The sequence below is a fragment of the Glycine soja genome, chromosome 4, assembly GCF_004193775.1.
Source record: "Glycine soja cultivar W05 chromosome 4, ASM419377v2, whole genome shotgun sequence".
In the NCBI taxonomy this organism is placed as follows: domain Eukaryota; kingdom Viridiplantae; phylum Streptophyta; class Magnoliopsida; order Fabales; family Fabaceae; genus Glycine; species Glycine soja.
This window is the reverse complement of record NC_041005.1, coordinates 10,873,779-10,894,823: the sequence shown is the minus strand read 5'-3', so window position 1 is coordinate 10,894,823 and position 21,045 is coordinate 10,873,779. Positions and strand designations below refer to the sequence as shown.

At 31.9% G+C, this 21,045-nt stretch overlaps 1 protein-coding gene across 1 annotated transcript; it reads right to left on the bottom strand.

The window, feature by feature from the left end:
- Positions 1-7,971: 7,971 nt before the first annotated feature.
- Positions 7,972-15,356, bottom strand: LOC114409318 (serine/threonine-protein phosphatase BSL2-like). Its single transcript, XM_028372729.1, has 10 exons — positions 15,053-15,356; positions 14,808-14,961; positions 14,379-14,605; positions 13,505-13,589; positions 13,355-13,419; positions 13,190-13,268; positions 12,239-12,321; positions 11,214-11,340; positions 10,274-10,324; positions 7,972-9,705 (listed from the first exon to the last, which is right to left on the bottom strand). Exons 3-8 carry the CDS (start codon positions 14,444-14,446, stop codon positions 11,334-11,336), a joined length of 387 nt encoding a protein of 128 aa, XP_028228530.1. The 5' UTR covers positions 14,447-14,605; positions 14,808-14,961; positions 15,053-15,356; the 3' UTR covers positions 7,972-9,705; positions 10,274-10,324; positions 11,214-11,333.
- Between the last annotated feature and the right edge of the window lie 5,689 nt (positions 15,357-21,045).

The window sequence follows — 21,045 nt, the reverse complement described above, 5'->3', positions numbered from 1 at the left end:
AAAATTCAAGTTTTTTTTTTCATTTGTATATATTGCCTTCTCTTCAAGTTGATAGTTAAGGGATGATTGCTATGACATTTATTTTTTTCGCAATATTGTCCGATATATTTAAGATAAGAATAAATTCGTTGGTTATTGATTAATCAAATGAATTGTATGTAATAAATAAATTCTTTATAACTCAACCTCAATGAAATGATTATAAGGTTATGCACCTCCCTTTCTTAGAAAAAAAATTGAAGGATGGATATATTTTATTACTTTATTCTTTTGACTGATTTTTCCTTTTTTAATTTTTTTCATAAACTTGGAGATGGACAAGGAGGATCTAGATATGGGATTTGATTGGACTATGGAGGAAATCCTTTGCAATGTCTCAGCTACATTGCCAGACTTCCCCACTAATGTTTGGCAGCAAGTGAACGAACCCAATGTAAAAACTATCACCTTTATTCTTTCCTGTTCCATTTTTTATGAATTAATTATGCAATTAGTACTAACAATAGTGAGAATACTTTTCTTATATTAGAGAGTGAAGAATAAATATTAATTATTAGATCTTATTATGGTAATTATTTAAAGGTTTATGTCCACTATTAAAATAAAAAAATTATGTAATATTTTATCACATAATATTAAATTTTTTACTATTCATATTTGAGATTGTATGACACATTCATTCTTATAAGATATGAATAAAAAAAGAATGCAGCAAATATAATACCAAAATTAATATTCCTGAACTATTATTCAATTTTTAATTAGATTTCTGATTATTTTTTGTTTTAATTGAGTTCTTGAATCTGTATTTATTTTTAAATTAAATCCCTTATGCTTGTATCTGTTTTTTAATCCCAGCTTTAAGGACTTAGTTTAAAAAATAAATATAAGTTAGGAATTGAATTAAATATTGTCAAATACGTAAGAGATTGTAAATTAATTCAACCAAACTATTATATGCACTTGGCACTCTACCACATAATGAAGAAAGAAGAACTGTTTTGTTTGTGCATATTGAGATTGTTTTCCCATTTTATGTATCATGTATATATATATTATTGTTCAGGTTCACGACATGGTGGGAACTGTGGTTGCAACACCAAACATAGCCCACAATACCGAGGAAGTAAACTCTTCCAGCATGGGAGGAAACCCTCCACAACTTTCTGTAAATGATTCTTATCAGTTGCCCTTGTTGTCTCCAAACACTTCCGCTCCATTATTGGATCCGGATGCTGAGTCCAACTGTTATATACCATCCATGGTAACAGCACGATCAATTCATCTATTAGTGTGGCATGTCATCATAATTTATAATACTTTGCCTTCATTGATATGCATTTTACTTGTACGCTTACCGAGCATTAAAATATAAGTAGGCGTTTGTCCAATATTAATATGGCATATACACATGGTTCTAAACTGCGGTTGTAGTTTGGTCACAATCATTGATATTGTAAAAAATTGAAAAACAATGGGATTAATGCAGTCACAATGCAGTTGCTGATTTAACCATCATAATTGTGATTGTGAACCACAATTTAAAATCATACATATTATTAGTTGAAAACCGGCTACTCTATATTAATGTAGTACATTCAACAACAGGTATCTCATATATCTGATGATTATGTGTCTTAATATATGTATATATACCTGAAGCTAACAAGACACTTACATTTGCAAATAACTTTACCACAATGGGCAATCTCTACAATTAAATTGTTTAACATTTGATTCGATTAATTAGGTGGGATTGATCTCAGAAGGAGTAGGTTCATCGGTTCAAGCCCAAGATATCACCATCCCGATGAACTGCAACAATCAATATCCTCTCATGCAAAACAATAATCTACCTCTGTAGGTCTTCCTACCATATTTCACAAATTGTGAAGTCATTATTACATCCTTTATAACAAGTTTTAGATATGTGTTTTTCTTGTGTACTTTCCCATTTTGTAGAAGGCCGAAACTGGGTCAGGTCAACGAGAACAACACAAGCAATCAACTGTTGGTTTCAAATATGTTAGCAAACCAAAATTTCAATGAATTCAATGCACTGTTTTCCTCTTATCCACCCTTTTTTAAGCAAAACCATGTGAGTGTAAGCATCCTTATATACTTGTTCCATTACTATGGATGTTCTACATGGACCATGTTTTGCAAACCAAAGTTAACATTATTATTGTTGTTGATCATAACTCATAAGCAGGTGCAGGCAGGAACATGGAGTTGGACAACAAATGGACATTTCATGACTAACCAAACTTCCCCGGTATTTGCTCTCAACAACCGTGGCATCAACCCTCCTAGTGCGTGGAATTCCCCCAGGTAAATTTTGTTAGAAAAAGAGAAGACACTAGAGATTTTAGAGAAGATTCTCTTTATTTGGTTACATGGTGCTCTATTTTACAGTATAACAATCCATAAGTATTACATAATTATTCAATTAAGACACTAAATGAACATAATGTCATGACCCTTTCAATACATAATGGTAACAAAAAATAATGTCCCTTAATTCTTATTAACTCATATTCATCTTCTAATGGTAACTCACAATCCTTTATTTTCTAATTATTATTATTATTATTTCTAACATCTCCCCTTAATTAGAAAATCCTCAATTAATTTTGTACACTCCAAATCTTGCTCTCAATCTTCTAATTCTAATATCTTCAAGCTTAAGGGGCTTAGTAAAAATATATACAAGTTGGTTTTCTGTCTTCACATGAACTAACATCACTTCTTTCATTTTTGGCATTCTTTTTCTTAAACTTGAACATCATTTGATTTCAATTGTTTCATGACTCAGGAAGTTTTGATAACTCCCAAGTGTCATTTTTCTTGATGATATTAATTTCTTCCTCCATGGCTTGTCTCCACCTTTTGTCTTTCATAGCTTCTTCAAAGGTGAAAAACTCATTGTCAATAAAAAGACAAAACAAATCATTCATGACTTCAGTTTCATCATGTATGTCTTGAAGGCTTCTCATTTTTCTTAGTCTTTCACTTGAACTCCCTTCGGAAGATGATCTTCATGAATTGAATGACTTTTGAAGAAGGTGGAGTAAAAAACTCATTTGGTGTTGTAACTTCTTCATCATTTTCTCCAAAATAAGGAAAGAAATCATCGGTATCTTCTTCTTTTTTCCAATTTCACATCTCTTCTTCATCAAATTCTACATATCTACTTACTACAATCTTTCTATTGATAGGATTGTATAACTTGTAACCTTTTGAACTTGCATTATAACCAATGAACACGTGCTTAATTAGTTGAACACATGAGCATATGCAATACTCCCGAAGACTTTTAGATGATCAACTCTTGGCTTCACTCCACCTCATGCTTCTTGAAACATTTCCCTTGGCCTCTTCTTCAAGCTCCACAAATTTCTCCTTGTAACCGCCCATGTGATTACTTGCTCCATTGTCAAGATACCATAAGTTCTTATCATCTTTCTTGTCACTATTACTTGCTCCATTGAATTTTTCTTCAACATTGGATTTACACTTCCAAGAAAAATGACCATACTTATGGCAATTATAGCATTCAATATTGGCTTTGCATCCCCATGAAAAATGACCATACTTATGGCATGTTAGATTTATCATACCTCCTTTCATTTGTTCTTCCAAAATTTTCTCTACCTCTTCCTCTTTATTCTGTACACTTGGTTACATGGTTTGATGCTCTATTTATAGTTGAGCAATCCATAAGCATAACATAATTATTCAATTAAGACACAAAATGAGCATAATGTTGTAACACCTTCAATACATATTGGTAACAAAAAATATTGTCCCTTAATTCTTATTAACTCACTCCCATTCATCCTCTAAGAGTAACTCACAATCTTTTATTTTCAAGTTACCATTATTATTTCTAACAAATTATACTTTTACTTACATACATTCCCTTTGAAATTCACACACACGCAACAATATAACCTCTTTAAGTTGGTTTCTCAAAGATGGAAAATAGGGTAGACTTACCAAAATTTGTTAAATAAATTTGATCTATTTAAAAAATTCTTGAGTCAAATTGGATTTATTATCTATCATAATTTCTTTTAAGTCCAACTTTGACTTTTTTTAAAGTTTGATTTGACTTATTATTTTAATAGTCTATTCCATTCTATATATTTATGTAGGCTTTTACCTATTTTTAAGAAGGTTAATTGGCTAATAAAAAAAGGCTATGTAAAGTCAATTATTAATTTTAAAAAGGTTTAATTATGTTTTTAGTCTCTCAATTTAAAGATCTTTTTTTAGTTTCAAAATAAAAAATTTATCTTTTAATCCTTCATTTTCAAACTATTTTTAGTCCTTCTGCCAAAATTTGAGGTACTAAAAAAATATAAATTTGTATTTGAAGGGAGGAACTAAAAATAATATTTTTTAAATTTGGGAGACTACAAAATAATTTTTTTTATTTGAGGTTAGAATAACATATCCCTTAATTTGAAGAACTAAAAATATAATTAAACCTTTCGAAAATTAAAACATGTACTAGATTTTTATAAAATCTAACTTTGTTTATTTCATTAAAAAATAGTCTCGTAATATAAATTTGGCTATAAACTCCAAGGACATAATTGACACCCTAGAACAATTGGATAATTACATAGTAATATTTGAAAGGAGTATCATATGTTGGAGATAGAATTACAAGATGCTATACCTAGTTTGGAATTAATTAGTTACACATAATTAGAATTGGTTGGTAATCAGTAGTATTAATCTTATGTACAAGTCACATTGTATGATTAGTAATAAAATTCTCGCACATTCAATCAGTTGGCTTTAGTTTTAGCAAAAACTATTTCTGACCTAATTAAGGACACTCTCCTATATGTAGGGCTCTTCATATTTTTCCATTAACTATGGAGTAATTCTAACAGGAAGTATATCTAACAATATTATATATGCCCATGTTAGCCATGCCATTTTTTTTATTAACTAGGATATAGTATATATATTAACAATATTACTATTACCATTGTTGAATCGTACTAGGGCTCAAACTTCAGTGCCAGGTCTAAGCATGCTGAATCAGAATGACAGATCAACTTTTGATTCCTATGGTTCTTATTCTACTCTACTGCCAAATCCAAGGGTAACAATTTCACAGTCACTTCTTGCCTTTTTATCACAGCGATGATGATATAGAATGACTGTTTTAGTTTGGTTAAAATATCTGCGGGTCCACACCTCAGCCAGCTGGATACTTGGTAGGATACTTGGATTGCAAACTTTAGGAAAATGTTGGGTGTCCAAAAATCATTTTAAATTATGAAGAGAGAGACAAGAATAATGAGAGAAAAAAATAACGAGGGTTAATACACTGATTGGATGGACCCAAAGTGATAAAAAAAAAGGATAATTAAGTAGTTTAATAATTATATAGAATTAAGTTAGATATTTATGAATTATATAGTATTTATTTTATTTGTTAAATAATATGATGTTAACACTTTGAATAATTACTATCTATTCATTGATATCTCACATGATTATATAAATATATTCATTTTTATCTATTATTATTAATGAAAAGTATCTGAGTTGTTATTTTTATCTTTTTCATAAGTTTTCTTTGTAGCTCTTTGATGATGTTTTTTTGTGAGTATTGTATACTTTTCCTCATAACAATACAGTTTCGTAATACAGAGGTGTTCATATATTGCCATTGAAAACCTTATTATCTCTACAACAACATAGGGTCTAGTACACTTAGAGTATTTTTACTGGCCTTTATTTTTATTTATTTACAAGACACACTAGTTCCCACTTTCGATTTCTCACTTCCTCCAATAGTTACCATATTTGAAGAAGAAGAAAGCTGCAAAAAGCTGTGTGAAAATTAAACTAAACATGGTAAATTGCACATGAACAACAGGGACAGCGAGAACCACCACGTCGCGGTCGTCCCCGGAAACACTTTGAACCAGACCAGACATCTCTTCCTCCTTATAAGCGCCGAAAGGTGACCTTTTTTCTTGGCCATGCATGAAGACGTTGTTGTTTTGTTTTGTGGAAACAAAATGGAATTTTGTGGTTATTCTGCTTGGTTTATTTTGATTTGTTGCAGAGGGGTAACCCTGGGAAAACACCTTCATCCGGAGGAAACAACACTTCTGATGGTGTGGTGATCAGGGAAGATCAGAACCCAAGAAACCCCTCCTCTGATGCAACTGCATCAAGGTTTTTAATTACCTGCCTTTTACCATTTTACATTTCACTTTTGAGTAACGAATAATGATACATGGACACCTTCAGAGTGTATATATTCACCTCATTGACATTTTTCATTCTATATATCATATTGCATACTATATCTACAATTTTCTTTCTTCTATCTCCAGCTTTCTCTGGTTGCATGGTAGCATTGTAGGGTCTCTCCTTCATTTTCCTTCAGTTTTATTATTGAGTACAACAAAATTGAATACTTTCATGGTTTTAAATTAATTTCAGGGAACAAGTGAATGCTATGTATGACCCGGCATTTGAGAGGGCTGGCGTTCCAATTGATCCCATTCTCAGGTTGTTCAACGCAAATTCAGGTAATTATTATTACTAGCTCTCTTTTAACAATTCGACATATTAAGAGTGATGCTCTAGCTCTAATTAGTTATACCGCATGAACCATTATTCATTATAGAAATCTTTTATTTATTAGTTTATAAGATTACAAGCCAGATTTATGTTTTGAGATTAAAAAGCTACTAGATATATATCGATAAGAATGATGTTGTTCTTCACAGCAGAGAAACCAGCTGAAGAAGGGCGTGAAAATCCGAATTGGAAATCTTAAGCGCCTGGAATCCTGTGGAGCAGTTGAATTGAATAATTTCCGAATTCTCAACAAAGACATGGTGGGACAAATTGAATGTCTTTAGTTTGAACATTCTTATTTGAAACAATGGTTATGAATTTCTATACAAACAAATTATGGGCAGATATGGTGTTACCGTGCATTTTGTTTTTCATTTCCGACTAGAAGTTATTGCGGATTAATATGATTACATGCATGGTTAAGTGAAATCACAAAATAGAATTTTGTTCTGACAAATTAAGTTGAACTTTAATTAGCTTTATTCAAGGAGAACGGCGAGGATTGAATTCGCTACTATTTGGTTTACAAGTTTTGATAAATGTCAAAGATGAGTTTTCTTAAAATTTTAAGATATTAGAATGTTTTGAATAATTTTATATTTTTAACAAAAATTATGAACAACGATATTTTGTTAGATAAAATGTTTATGAGTAAATACTTACTATTATCTTTGAATAACAGGTACAGAGCCTGTGTATCTGTAAGGGAGAATACAAAAGCAAATTCTTTTTCTTTTGAAAAGATGGAGGGCCATTTGTTAAGAAAAAAAGTAGTACAGATTTGTATGAAAAGAGATTTTGACTAATAAATTATAGTATTGACCAATCAAAAAGGGAGTTGACTTAAATGTCTTCAGGATTTCTGTTTGAAAAACTGGGTGCCAACCATAACTGTTTATGTTAAAAAAACATGTAACTTTCTTTTCATAAATTAATTTTTTTATCCATAAATATTAATGGTTAATTATTAATTTTTGTTAATGGAAAAATCCAATTCAAAACATTTTTCTGTTTTCTTTCTTTTTTTTACCACTGAGCCAACATTATAACTTCATTTCTTTTCATAAGTAAAACAGACAAGTCTATAGTTTATGCCTTAAGAAAATTTTCAAACTCCATTTTAGTTGGTCTTTTTGAAACCTTAAGCTCCCAGATACGAGAGTACTATGTTTATCGGGTGCCTATTTTTTTTTTTAAAAGAAAAGTATTTGATCTATGTAACTTTAAAGGTTTAAATTGAATTCTTTTTAAGACAATAATTAATAGAATGGAGAAACTGAAAAGAATTGCATGATGGTTCAAGAAGCTGATATACAGAAAGAAGAACACATAGGTATAGGTTGTACCAACCAATGAGAAAAAAAAGGGCAAGAAAAGGAGAGGATGTAACTCGGTAACAGTGTTGGGTCCATGGGGTCATGCTCAAGCAGGAAATATAGTAATAGTAAATTAATAAGATAAAGAATGTGTAGGACAAATAGATGTAATAATTAAATAAAAAAATATAAATGTACTTAACAGATTGTAATTGTCCCATTCTTTTTATAATACTTTTTGGCATACATAAATGACAATTCAAATTTAAGACATAATGAAAATTGATAACCAAATGTCCCTACCCTACTACTAAAAAAATGGCTTTCTACATCGATTTTAATGGTCATTTTACATCGGTTATGATGCGTGGTGGTAGACCCTTTCTACATCGATTCTAATGGCCATTTTAAAATTGTGGACATTTTACATCGGTTTTGAAGATACAAACGATGTAGAATGTGGACATTCTACATCGGTTCTGAAGGTATAAACGATGTAAAATGTCCACATTCTACATCGGTTCTGCAGGTATAACCGATGTAGAATGTGGACATTCTACATCGTTTGTACCTCCATAACCGATGTAGAATGTTGTTTTTTTATTTATTATTTTCCTGAAATTTTTGTGGCGTCCTAGCTAGGTAATGTCTCATATGAGACTTAATTTATAAACTCGTGTCAATTTTCAACTATCAAAATAGTTAATGAATAAGTACAAGAAACTACCTTGCTTGTATATATGTTTTCTGGTTTCCACTGCCACACTTACATCACAAGCTGGAAGCTAGTCCACGCCACACTGTGAAGGGATTCATGGCATCTAGGTGAGTGTCCATTGCCAACATTGGGAAACATGATATACTTGAAGAGAAGCATGTCAATCACCATAACCCTACACAATAGTTTGATCATAGCAGGAGAGGTAGGGTGAAGGAAGAGAGTGAAGAGAATAAACTGTTGAACTGGAAGTGAGGGGTCAGTTGGGTTCAGGCTTGGAGGTTTCTGTGAGGAATTGGGTGAGATACCAAAGAAAAAAAGCAACAGGCAGTTGTATAGTCATAGCAGATAGTCATATATATATACAATTAAGTCACTTACATTACACACACCAAATGCCTGATAATACAAGAGTTGATCAAATTTTTTATACTTACCCTATTACGTTACTATCATATTTATACACAAAACGAACCTTATAGTCTGAGTATTTCAGTATAATAGGACTAGGGTGTTATTGTCATTTTGTCTGTGCATATACCCCCCAAAATCCTGCTCATAACTACTTGTGAAATTCACCTAGCTATATTAAATGAGATATGCACCTTTAACAGGTCATTTATAATAGTATGTAATAGTTGATTGAATGCTATTTATCCCTAACAGATTCATGCAGTGGTGCATCCACACTTAAATGAGGGGCTGCACATGCACCCCTCACTTTCAATCCAATATTTTGTCCCTCCTAATTTTGCATATTTGAACCCCTGCCTTTATTTTCCCCTCCTTTCATGGTAATACTTGTTAATTTTTATTCTTTAAATAGATTGTCCTAGATCTGCCACTGGATCCATGTCCAAGGTTTGAAACTTGAATTAAGAAAACAACAACAAGATAATGCAATTCGATATATGCATATTGAATGGAGGAAAGAAAACAAACAGTCTTGGATGAAGCACACTTACTCAATCAACCCGGTAGACCCATTGGCATATGAATAGAATAGACTATCAATTTGTTCTGATTCCTTCGAGCTTGCCTTACTTGAAGCTGAAAAATTATGCTTGTACGATTAGAGTATTGAACAACTAATTGCCTACTACAAAAGTGTTTGCTAAATACAGTCCAATTATGTTTAAAAAAACACACACATGGATGGCATCAACGAGCGAGCACGGGAGTGTTTGATTCGGGTGTCCCAATCTTTAAATTAAAGAGGTTTTCATTGAGCCTGCGTAGTCCATACTTAAAGTCTTTGTTTGATGAAGAGCTAAATTGACTCGATAAAAATGTGTATAATGATACAATTCGAATGATTCTATGGCAATCTTTATTCAATCCAACTAATTAAGACGCATACAAGTAATGTTACATTTGTCAAATTTAGACAGCCAAATTTAACAAAATTTGTCAGTATATAAAATTGATGAAAATATTTGAAAAATTATATTAAATTTTGCTGAATTAAAATTTTTTTAATATATGCTCATATAATGTCACATGGTAAAAATTTACACAATTATTGAAGACCAGCTGATTAAGCATCACGTAGTTCCAAGTCTGGCACAAATGTTAAAGATACTAAATGGGAGTAATAGTGAAGGAAAAGAAAATATACCTTAAATTTCATTGTGGGTAACATTAAATTAAACGAATTGCTTAGTGTCACCTGCAAAAAAAAAAAAAGTAAAGAAAATGAAAGAGAACTCATATGCCTTAAAAAGAGAATTGCTATAAACATCCAGACTATATCACGGTAACACTAATACCTAATAATAGTGTTTTTTAAATGTCCATAACATGATAACAATACCAATCAATTAGTACACAAACTAAGAATCTATTTTATGCTAAATTTATTGATTTTTTAATTGTTTGTTTAAATAAACCACTTTTTTTTACAACAATAATAAATCACTATTATTTAAAAACTACCATAGATACAAAATAACTCTCATTTATTTAGTGATCCAATATAAAAATCTTCCCATTATTATCGAGAAAAAAACTTCCCATTAATAATTAATAATATATAAAAATTAAACTAAAAATACAATCTAGTTAAGAAGAATTTCTCAGTAAACGGAAAAATTCAAAAAGCATGAGTATATCTAGAGATACTCCTACACATGGCAAACAGCTATAGTATATCTAGAGTCCTAAAGAGAAATTAAAAAACTACAGCAAGCAATAAATTAAAATTAAGTATAAGTTATAAATGTATAGTCAAAACTTCTTAATTTTGATCTACTGTTAGTATAAAGAAATTATAATGTCAGTAAGCTATATTTGACTCCACATACAATGACTGAAGAAACTTTTCTATATATAAATGAATCCTTAACACTCAAATGATTTAGAACTTTATTGTGTATAATTAGTATGAAGTGTTTTACTTTTACCTGATCCAATCAAGAGATAAGAGTTATACAGTAGAAAAGAAACACCTCTACAACATCTCAATTTTTAAATTACACAGCGATTATTCTTTCACTTCTTCCTGAAATACCATATAGTTAAATAATTTAATTTCTGCATTTAATTTAATTTCTACACACCTGAAACACCCTTGAGAGCTGTTTGTCATCTTTAATTTTGACTAGGCAAGAAGATCTATGATCTGCAACACAATACTTGCAACCTCGAGCTATGCGGACAGGGCAATCCAATATAATCTGTCAATCTCTGCGTTCATAAAACCCAAGTAAAGAGTAAAGGTCACTTCCAGTCAAACAGGCAAATCTTAAAACCAATAAAAGAAAATTAAGATAATGAAACAATTAATAAAGGAATGGAGCACGCAAAGGTCACTTCCAGTAAAACAGGCCCTCCTATCTAACTCAAAAGTTCGGCTCGACTTTTACTTTCTTTCCATTTCATTAACACGTTCAATTATTTATTCCTTATTACATAAAATATCATAGCATATTATTTTTAATAATTAGTACATAAAATATCATAACTAAAATGATCATGCATGAGAAAAAAAATAATAACTATCACAAATGATCATATATAATAAATTTATTGACTTTTTTTACCATAATTAATTTAAAAAAACATATTAAACATACATAGAGTTAAATTCAATAAATAATTGGTCTGAGTGTAAAAAATTGTTATGATAATAATAATAATATGATCTTTTGTAATGACACTATAAGTAATATTTTTAATATGAGAATAAAATGATTTAAATCTGAATCGTCTAAACATACATAAATGAGTAATATCTAATATTAATATTAAAAAGTCAAATAATTTTTTTTAAAAAATTACATAACATTAAATTTTAATCATTTATATTTAATTAAATATATGATTTAAATTTAAAGCCCTCACTCACATATATCTTTTGATGTATTATATTATATATCTATATTGAATAGGAAAGCCAATCTCTTATAACGTGAAAAAAAAAAAACGTCTCTTATAACGTGGCTAATACAATTGTACTAGTATGTTAAAAAAATAAATCGGTGAGATAAACTATCAAAAGTCCATGCCCCATTTGCAGCAGCAATATTCTAGCAAACTAACCACATAACCTTTATATATATATATATATATATATACTACTAACCTTGTAAAGTATAATTGCTCTCTCCTCAAAAGAACTATTTCCTTGAATTGCAATTGCCTCTTCAATCTGTAAGATTTCTGATTCTGTAGTATACACACATTCCAATAATATGTTTCACATAAAAAAGAAATATATTAAAAAGCCATTACAAAATATATTAAAACTAAATTAAATGTTCTTAGAATATTAAAATGTTCTTAGAATATTACAAAATATATTAAAGAGAAATTATAAGTATTAATGAAATGTTGATAATGCTGAGGTACCTATGTCTAAATATCTAAAATTAATTATTTTATCTATTTAATTTTTTTCTCATATAGTATTACCTTTGTACTTAATGTAGTTATATATATTTTTAATTTATGAAAAAATATTCAATATATATCATAATATATTAATTTCTTTAATATTTTTGCATTAATATATTAATTCAATATTTATCTCTATATAACTTTTTATGTCATCTTATAGTCTTAAATGAAATTGGTGCCAAAAATAGACCTCAATTTCCAATGGAACAATATGTCTGATCTCCAGCAAGCTCCATTTTTTTCCAGAAAAAGATAAATAGACAGAAATAAGCACAAATTCATAGTGAAAAGTGTTTATGTGCCTTTAATTTTCCTTTACCACCTTATTTTCTATCTCACTACTAAAAATAAATAAACTTCAAAGAACAGGGTCAGCAATTAGCCAACAATTCGTGTGCACTATATTATCATAGTCATAGTCAAAATTTCAGTTTACATCTTCACATAAAAATTAACATTGAGCAAATTTTGATTTAATTGTCCAGGAAATTCAAAATGACAGCATACAAAAATTAAGCTCTTAATATATTTATTGTCAAATTTAAAAATATCAAATCTTGAATCTATTTATATCATTCTCTTGGAAGAAAAACAAAATAATGACTATTTTACAAAATACCAAATAAAAATCACTCACCCCAAAAGTGACTAATCCTGGACCCCTAGCATTTGGCCGCAGCCCTTCAACACTGTCATCATTCTCCGTAGGATCAGACCTAGAGAAACATTTCATGCTGTCATTCTTCCAAAAGAACATGAAATAAATTATCACAAACATGTTTGAGTATACAAATGCACCAACCATAATAGATCCATAAGCACAATTGATCCTGCTTCCATTGTAATTGGACGCTGAATATTTTCAACCTGCAAAATCCAAATAACCATGCATAAACCTGATGCCATTAAACTTGACAAACAAAACAAAAGGCAACCTATACATCCAGAGTACCTTTAGAGCAAGCAGAAGACTTATAGTTTCCAGGCTGTGTTGGCCCCTATCAACATAATCTCCGAGGAATAGATAGTCAATGTATCTGAGTCATGCATCCAAAATTAGCATTAATGGAAATTAAATGCCTAACTCACTCGCAATAAAATACTAAAAATAGTCCAAACAAAATATTATGCTAGCCAGTCATGAGGGAAAGGAGAAAAACCTATTAACCATTTATTCTCCTGTTTGTAATCATAAACTCTCAGATCACTATATAAATATAGCAATTCATTTGCTTATTTGCAAGGAAAGCCTCCAGTATAAGAATCAATGGTACTCATACTATTTTGCCCAGGAACTAGTAAGGTATGCCCATGACAAATCCCGTTTAGAGCATAAAAAAAAAAATCTACAAGCCCACAAACAGTGCATCACTTATTTATAAAGAATTGAAAGGAAGCCACCATTCTTTGGATCAATCCAATTTGCACAAGAAATTGACTGTCCTGTAACCCAATACACTACTATTATCTTTGTTTTTTTTTTCAACTCTCGACCATACCTCTTCTTCACCCCTAGTTTATTTCTCTTCTCTATCATAATATTGACTTATATAGCAACCAGGCAGACACAGACCTAATTCTTATGATGAATTGGAAAACAATATTAAGCTACAGATGTAGCTTAAGAAAAAGGGATATTTAACTCTTACTCATCACCATAGATAACTCTAGAATGTTTATAGGCCACCATACAGGCAACCCACAAGGGCAAAAGGGGGAAGAAGAGTAATTTCAATCACAAAATAAGGTAAACTTGTACAAGGAAATTCCTAGGCAAATCACATCAATCGAATGAATAGGTGAAAATTTCTGAATAGATAACTCACAACACTATTGATGTCCCTCCCTCCACAAAGTAGAAGAAGCCCATCAGAGCGTGCACTGGCAGTTGCATACCTACTCAAAAGTAAATGACAAAACAGCAACTCAACCCCAAATTATAAGAAAACCCAAGCACAAATTGACGGACAATTTAAATAAAGACAAGGAAAGTTTAAGATGCAAAATGTCATCCTGTGTCAGCTTGATTTCCCTCTTTTCTTCAACCTCATTTCTGAAACACAAAGACCAAAGTCACAAAATACGCAAGAAAGAGCTTGAAGCATAACACCACCTATGAATCTCGAACTAAAAATTGTACTTTTGACAAACCGAATTCGAGAAAAACGAAACACCCGATAAGAGAATCCGCAATTGCGACAAGGTCGACAAAACACTGAAAATTAAAATAAAAAAACTTAGATTTTTTTACTGACCTAAAGTTGAGTCCTTGAGTAAAGCACGAAGACAAGAGACAAAGAGAACAAAAACCAAACCAAAAGGTTGACTTTGACGCATCCTTCCACATGATCAAATCACCCACCACCTGTCCAACATGGTCCAGATTACAACCATTCTCTTCTTCACTCTCTGAAAACAAAACCACCCAGAAATAATAATTGTTTTTTATCAAACATAGAGAAGCCAAACGGATTAGGGAGAAAATGGTAAAAATGCGTACTTGGAGATGGGGTTGAAGGTGGAACGGAGTTAGGTTTCTCTTTCTTAGTTCGCGCGATTTGTCTTCTCGTTCTGGGTTTTCCATCCTCTTCCACAAAGGTTGAATCTTTTTCTTCTCTAATCTCGAGCTCGGAGCGCCGCTGCGATTTGCGAGGGTTCCTTGGGGATGGGGTGCTCTGGTTTTGCAGCAACGTCGTAAAAAAAAAAAAAGAAACCCTAGAAGTAGAAGCGGCAATGACTCACGAGGATGGGCTTTTAGGGTTAGTGAGAGAAAAAGAAGAGGCGTGCAGAAGAAGAGAGTGATTTCTGGGAAAAAATAGCGCGCTTGTTTTTTTTTTTCCAATTACGACAGTCTTTACATAAAACCCGAGGTAGACTTTATTGCATAAAACATTCTAAGGCGGTTTTCAATAACCGTCTTAGAATGTACGTCGTAAAATATAATTTCTTTTATTATAATTATAAAAATGTCACCGCACCACCTTTTTTTGTAAATGCCCTTTCCTTTCAATCCACTAAATGCTATTTTACAAGAGAAAATTTTTTGCGTTTCTGTTCTTATTAATTTATGATTTGACTAAATCTCTTTCCTCTCTTTGGTCATTAACAAATGGATAATGTACTAAACAACATGGATGGGGAGTCTAAGCCCGAAAGCCCTTGGTGTGTACATTCACGACGATTTCATAGATAACCTACCAACACTTTTCCTTTCGATAGTCTCCACAATGGTTTTGAAGAGGCAAATTTAATTTAATGGAAACTTTTAACTTTCAAACTGGTCTTCCTACCAAAAATGTTCAGGAAACAATAACTGATCTATAAGTGTTGTTCCTACACCTGTCTTAAGCACTAACTTTGTCACTCATTCTCTTTCCTTATAATTTAATTTTATAAGTATTACTATATATGCATTTTTTTAGAATGGTCATTTAGGATATCTCAGATTTAGGAATTAATGAAAGTAAAAAAAAAAGTGGAATAAAAAAGAAAAGGATAAAAAAGAAAATTAAAATTAGAGAGTAAAATGATTTGTAGATTGTTTACTAGGAGAAAAAAGTCATCCTTTTTTATCCAAAGTAAATTTATTATTCCTGATAAATTTATATGCAATCTAAAACGAATACACACACATATTTAATCATTATATAGTGTATCTTAAGATGTTTCTCACACATATATATGTCTCTTGAGATGGCAAGTAATTGTACATTCTTTAATACATAGTTTAATTAGGAGAGATTAATGTTGGAAGGAGTTGTTTCGTCTATTCAAGACTATGATTTGAACCAAATAGGTTACTTGAACCAATTTCCCAACATGGAAAATGAGGATATGGTTGCCTAAGTTTTTCCTGTCATTTTATGAATTATGTATTTTATATCTTATCACAACTAGTTAAAATATTGTATTCCTATGTTGTAGATTTCAAGGTATTCACCATTATGACAAACAAAAGCCATGCCAAGCAATCCATTGATACTGAATATAGTCGAGAAAGAGGTACAAATGCATTTTTTCTCACTCTTATTCCTAAGAAAGAAAATTCTCAAGGGGGGACTTTAGACCAATATCCCTCATAGGGTGCTTGTATATAAGATTATAGCAAAGATCTTGTCAAAGATGATGAGGAAGATCATGAGTAAGATTGTAGATGGGAAGACAATTGGGGTTTTTGGAGGAGAGGAATATTTTGGATGAAATACTAGTTGCAAATGAGGTTGTGCATGAGGTGAAGACTAAGAAGAGAGCTTATCTTATATTTAAGGCTGATTTTGAAAAGACCTGTGACACGGTGAGATGGAGTTTTCTAGCTTACATGCTTTATAGGATGGGTTTTTGTAGCAAATGGATTGGATGGATGTGGGGTTTCCTTCAATCATCCTTTATTTTTGTTCTTATGAATGGTGGTCCCACAAAGGAATTCATAGCAAAAAGAGGGCTCTAGCAAGGGAATCCATTGACACCTTTCCTTTTCTTGAAAGTTGCTAAAGGAAAAAATTGCAAAAGGGCTAAAGGGCTAAATGGCATGATTAGAAATGACAGAGGAAAAAATTGTCCAAGGTGGATATTGGGAGAGGTTCATTGAAGGTCTCACTCTTACAATTTGCAGATAATACCATTTTCTTCTTCAAGGATTCCATGCAAGAATCTATTACCTTGAAGGTCATTCTCCCTTGTTTTGAATTGGCTTTCAGTCTCAAATTGAACTTCTTCAAAAAGTAGCTTGGGGGTATAAATGTGCAAGAGAATGTTCTTACAAGAGTTGCAAGAGTATTGAATTCCGCAACAATGTCCACTCCTTTCAATTACTCGAGGCTTCCAATTGGAGCAAATGCAAGGAAGCTTAGCACATGGCAACCGGTGATTGACAAAATGAGAAGTAAATTGACATCTTGGAGGAGGAGGCAATTATCATTTGGTGGGAGGATTTGCTTGGTAAAATCGGCTTTATCTTCTTTGTTCCAATACTTTTTTTTTTTTAACTTTTTTCAAAATTCCCAAAAAGGTTGTAAGTATTTTAAATACAATTCAAAGGAATTTTTTGTGAGGGGCTAAAGGTGAGAAACAAATAGTGTCTAGGGTAAAATGGGAAGTTCTGTGTATACTAAGGAGTATGAGGGTTTGGGTATTAAAGACTTAGAAATTTTTAATAGGGCCTTAGAGAGGAAATGGGTATAGAGGCTTTTCAGTGAGAATATGTCTTTGGAGAGAGGTCCTTATACAAAAATATGAGCTTGAGAACTTGGATTATCATATCAAGGGTGGGGGCGTGGTGAAGGGAGCTCAATGGTGGTGCGATACTTTGACTTCTTGTGAGATCTTTGAAAATGAGCATAGGTGGTTCCAATCCGGGTTAGGGAGAGGAGTGCGAGGTGGAAATAATGTGAGCTTTTGGGAAGCAAAGTGGTTAGGAGACGTGAGATTATGTAATAAGTTCAATATGATCTTTCTTAACTCTGAAGAAAAAAAGCAAGAACATTAGGGAGGCTGGTGATTGGTGTCGTGGAGTGTGGTCATGGCATTTCTCATGGAGACAATTGTGGTTGCAATGGGAAATCCTCATTGTGCAACAAATGGATGAGGCTTTGGAGGGTTGGGAGCCAAATGTGGGTGAAAAAGATGGATGGGTGTGGAAAAATAATGCTGCAAAAATCTTCATTGTTAAAGAGGTTTATGCATCATTAATTACATATAGGTTTGGAGATGTTTGTTCCTTCTTTAACCAAATATGGAATTTACTTGTTTCGTCAAAGGTTAAAGGCTTGTTGTGGAGGGTGGGACATAAGATTCAAACTAAAGATAACTTGAGGAGAATGATCATACTACAAGATGGAACTAGTCTTAATTGGGTTTTCTGCAATCTAGGCATGGAATTTGCAAAGTACTTGTTGTTTGAATGCTGCTTTTGTCATCAAATTTGGCAAAGATGCTATGTATGGTTAGGGAAAATAAGGGTGCTACATGTGGAGTGTAAGGAACATTTTTCTCAACATTTCAGAATTTTACCTGGGACAAAGGCTAGATGTGTGGAGGGGACTGTGTGAGTTGCAGTGATATGGTCGTTGAGGAAGCATCGGAACCATATCATCTTCAACGAAGCAAGTCTAGACGCTAGGGAGTTGTTAGATTCTATTAAATATCAAGCTTGGAGCTGGTGCAAGGCCTATGTGAAAGACTTTAAGCTATCACTGCATATATGTTGCATATATTAGTTGACTTATGCAAATTTGTTAGTTAAGTTGTGGTGTGGGTTGGGTTGTTGTTAGATGCCTCGTACTTGTATTGTACAATGCGAAGGAATATCATTAGTTTTTAGGTGCATTTAATGTCACCAAGATGCAAGGTTCTATACTTTGTAATACTTTGTGTGGTCTTTGCACTTCTTGTGACAAAGCCTTGCTATTAATATTTAAATACTTTTTTTGATGTGCAAGAAAAAAAGGTTAATTGCATTGGTTATATAGGGTTTTCTTTTTGTACTCTTAGTGACCATTTTTGTTGTCCATATCTTGACTTGTTTGCAGGTACTAATGGGGCCAAGGATTGAAACAACATTTTGAAGTGGACAACTAGTAACACCTCAAAGACTTGCATGGGATTCAAGGTGACATCTAACTATTTCAACTACCGGTACTTAATACTTACCCAAGTATTCCTCTCCTTTGAAAATATTACCCCAAAGGATAACAAAATTGTTAGTCCCACAATGGCCCCCTTTTCTCTGTCTGTGTGAGACCCACAATTTTGAATCTTAGTAGTACCTGTACTAAATTGTTGGCTTCTATAGCAAGAATTCATAAATTATTTAAACTTACAATTAAATATTTTTGGATGTTTCATGTACTCATAATGACAATTCATTTGAATTTGAATTTTTAATCTTTAGGCCTGAAAACCACCTATTCTTTGCTCCTGATTTCTATGGTGCACAATACACACAAACCCATACAACCAAGGTTGTTGATCGTCTTAGAATCCGACGTTGTCGAAAGTGAACCCTTTCAACGATAGGTCAAACTACACCGTTTTAGAAATCCGCCAACTTTCAAGTACGGTGTTTACATCAGCATTGTCTTTGAAAGTAAGACTTCTAAGACAGTGCTGATGTCATCAACGCCTTAGAAGGGTTAGCTTCAAAGACGGTGCATACGTCATGACCGTCTTAGAAAGGTTGGTTTCGAAGACGGTTCTTACGTAAGCACAATCTTTAAAAGTTTGGTTTCTAAGACGGGTTTACTTAAGCACCCTCTTTGAAATCATGCATTCTAAAACGATCATTATGTCAGCACTGTCTTAGAAGGCTTAGTTTCAAAGACGATACTTACGTAACTACCGTTGTTGAAATTTAATTTATTTTTAATTATTGATATTTTTTTAAACGACATCCCGTCAGAAAAAATATTAATAATTAAAAATAATTGTTATCAGCATCATTGTAATTAATATTAATATTAAAAAATATTTACAAAATAAATATTTAACATTGGAAAAATATTGATAAAATTAATATTAATATTAATATTAAAGCGTATTTCTCATATTTATAAAATTAATATTAATATTAGCATCATTGTGAAACAAAGTGTGACCTGAGGCTGAACCACAAGAGGTCTGAAATACCACTTTCTGCTCCAAATGTAAGTCAAGCTTGATGAGTGTTCCTAATCACTTTTCCAGGAAAGGTGATTGGCTTCAGTCTTTAATCATAATGTCCCAGGATAAGTGTTGACATCCTCAAAAGTTGAATATCCCAGGATAAGTGTTGACATCCTCACAGAATACCTAACCAACAGAAGGTGCATCCCTCCCAGACCAAAAGCATCTGCGCATCACCTAAGCAAACCATTTTCAATCAAATCACTTGAAACATACATTTGTGATATGGGAAGGAAAGCACAGATTCATTTAGTAATTGATAAGCTAATCACCCAAGTCAAATCCTATATATATTATAAGGGGCATACATTACAGAAGCAAGTCAGTGAAAAATCATATGAATGAATACAAACCTTTGGAGGAAACAGTCTGAGCAAAACATGTAGTGTTTGAGAAATCAAGTTTAAAAATCGAGGGGCACATACTCCAATAATCTGGATCCATGAACAAGGAAACAATTAATATATAGGAAGTCAAGGAGGAATTACTAAAAAGGATGATCAAATGAAAATGACAAATCTTAGCTGTCAATGTCATCAAGAATGATGACACTCAATGGTGACTTATATGAATACTTAAAAACCTATCAGAAAACCATCAGACCATACAATTTACATTATACAATCAACTAGATAGAGAAATACAGAAAAGATTATTATATCAAATTGCTAATGAAATAAAGATAATTGAAAGTCAAAATACTTGAATTTTGGCTTGGTAAAAACTCACTTGTAACCACAAAAAAAACCTCACTTGTAAGGTCAGTAACAAAGGCTTCGGAAACTATATACACTAAATACGCAATACATTCAAAAGAAAGGCTAAAAAAATATT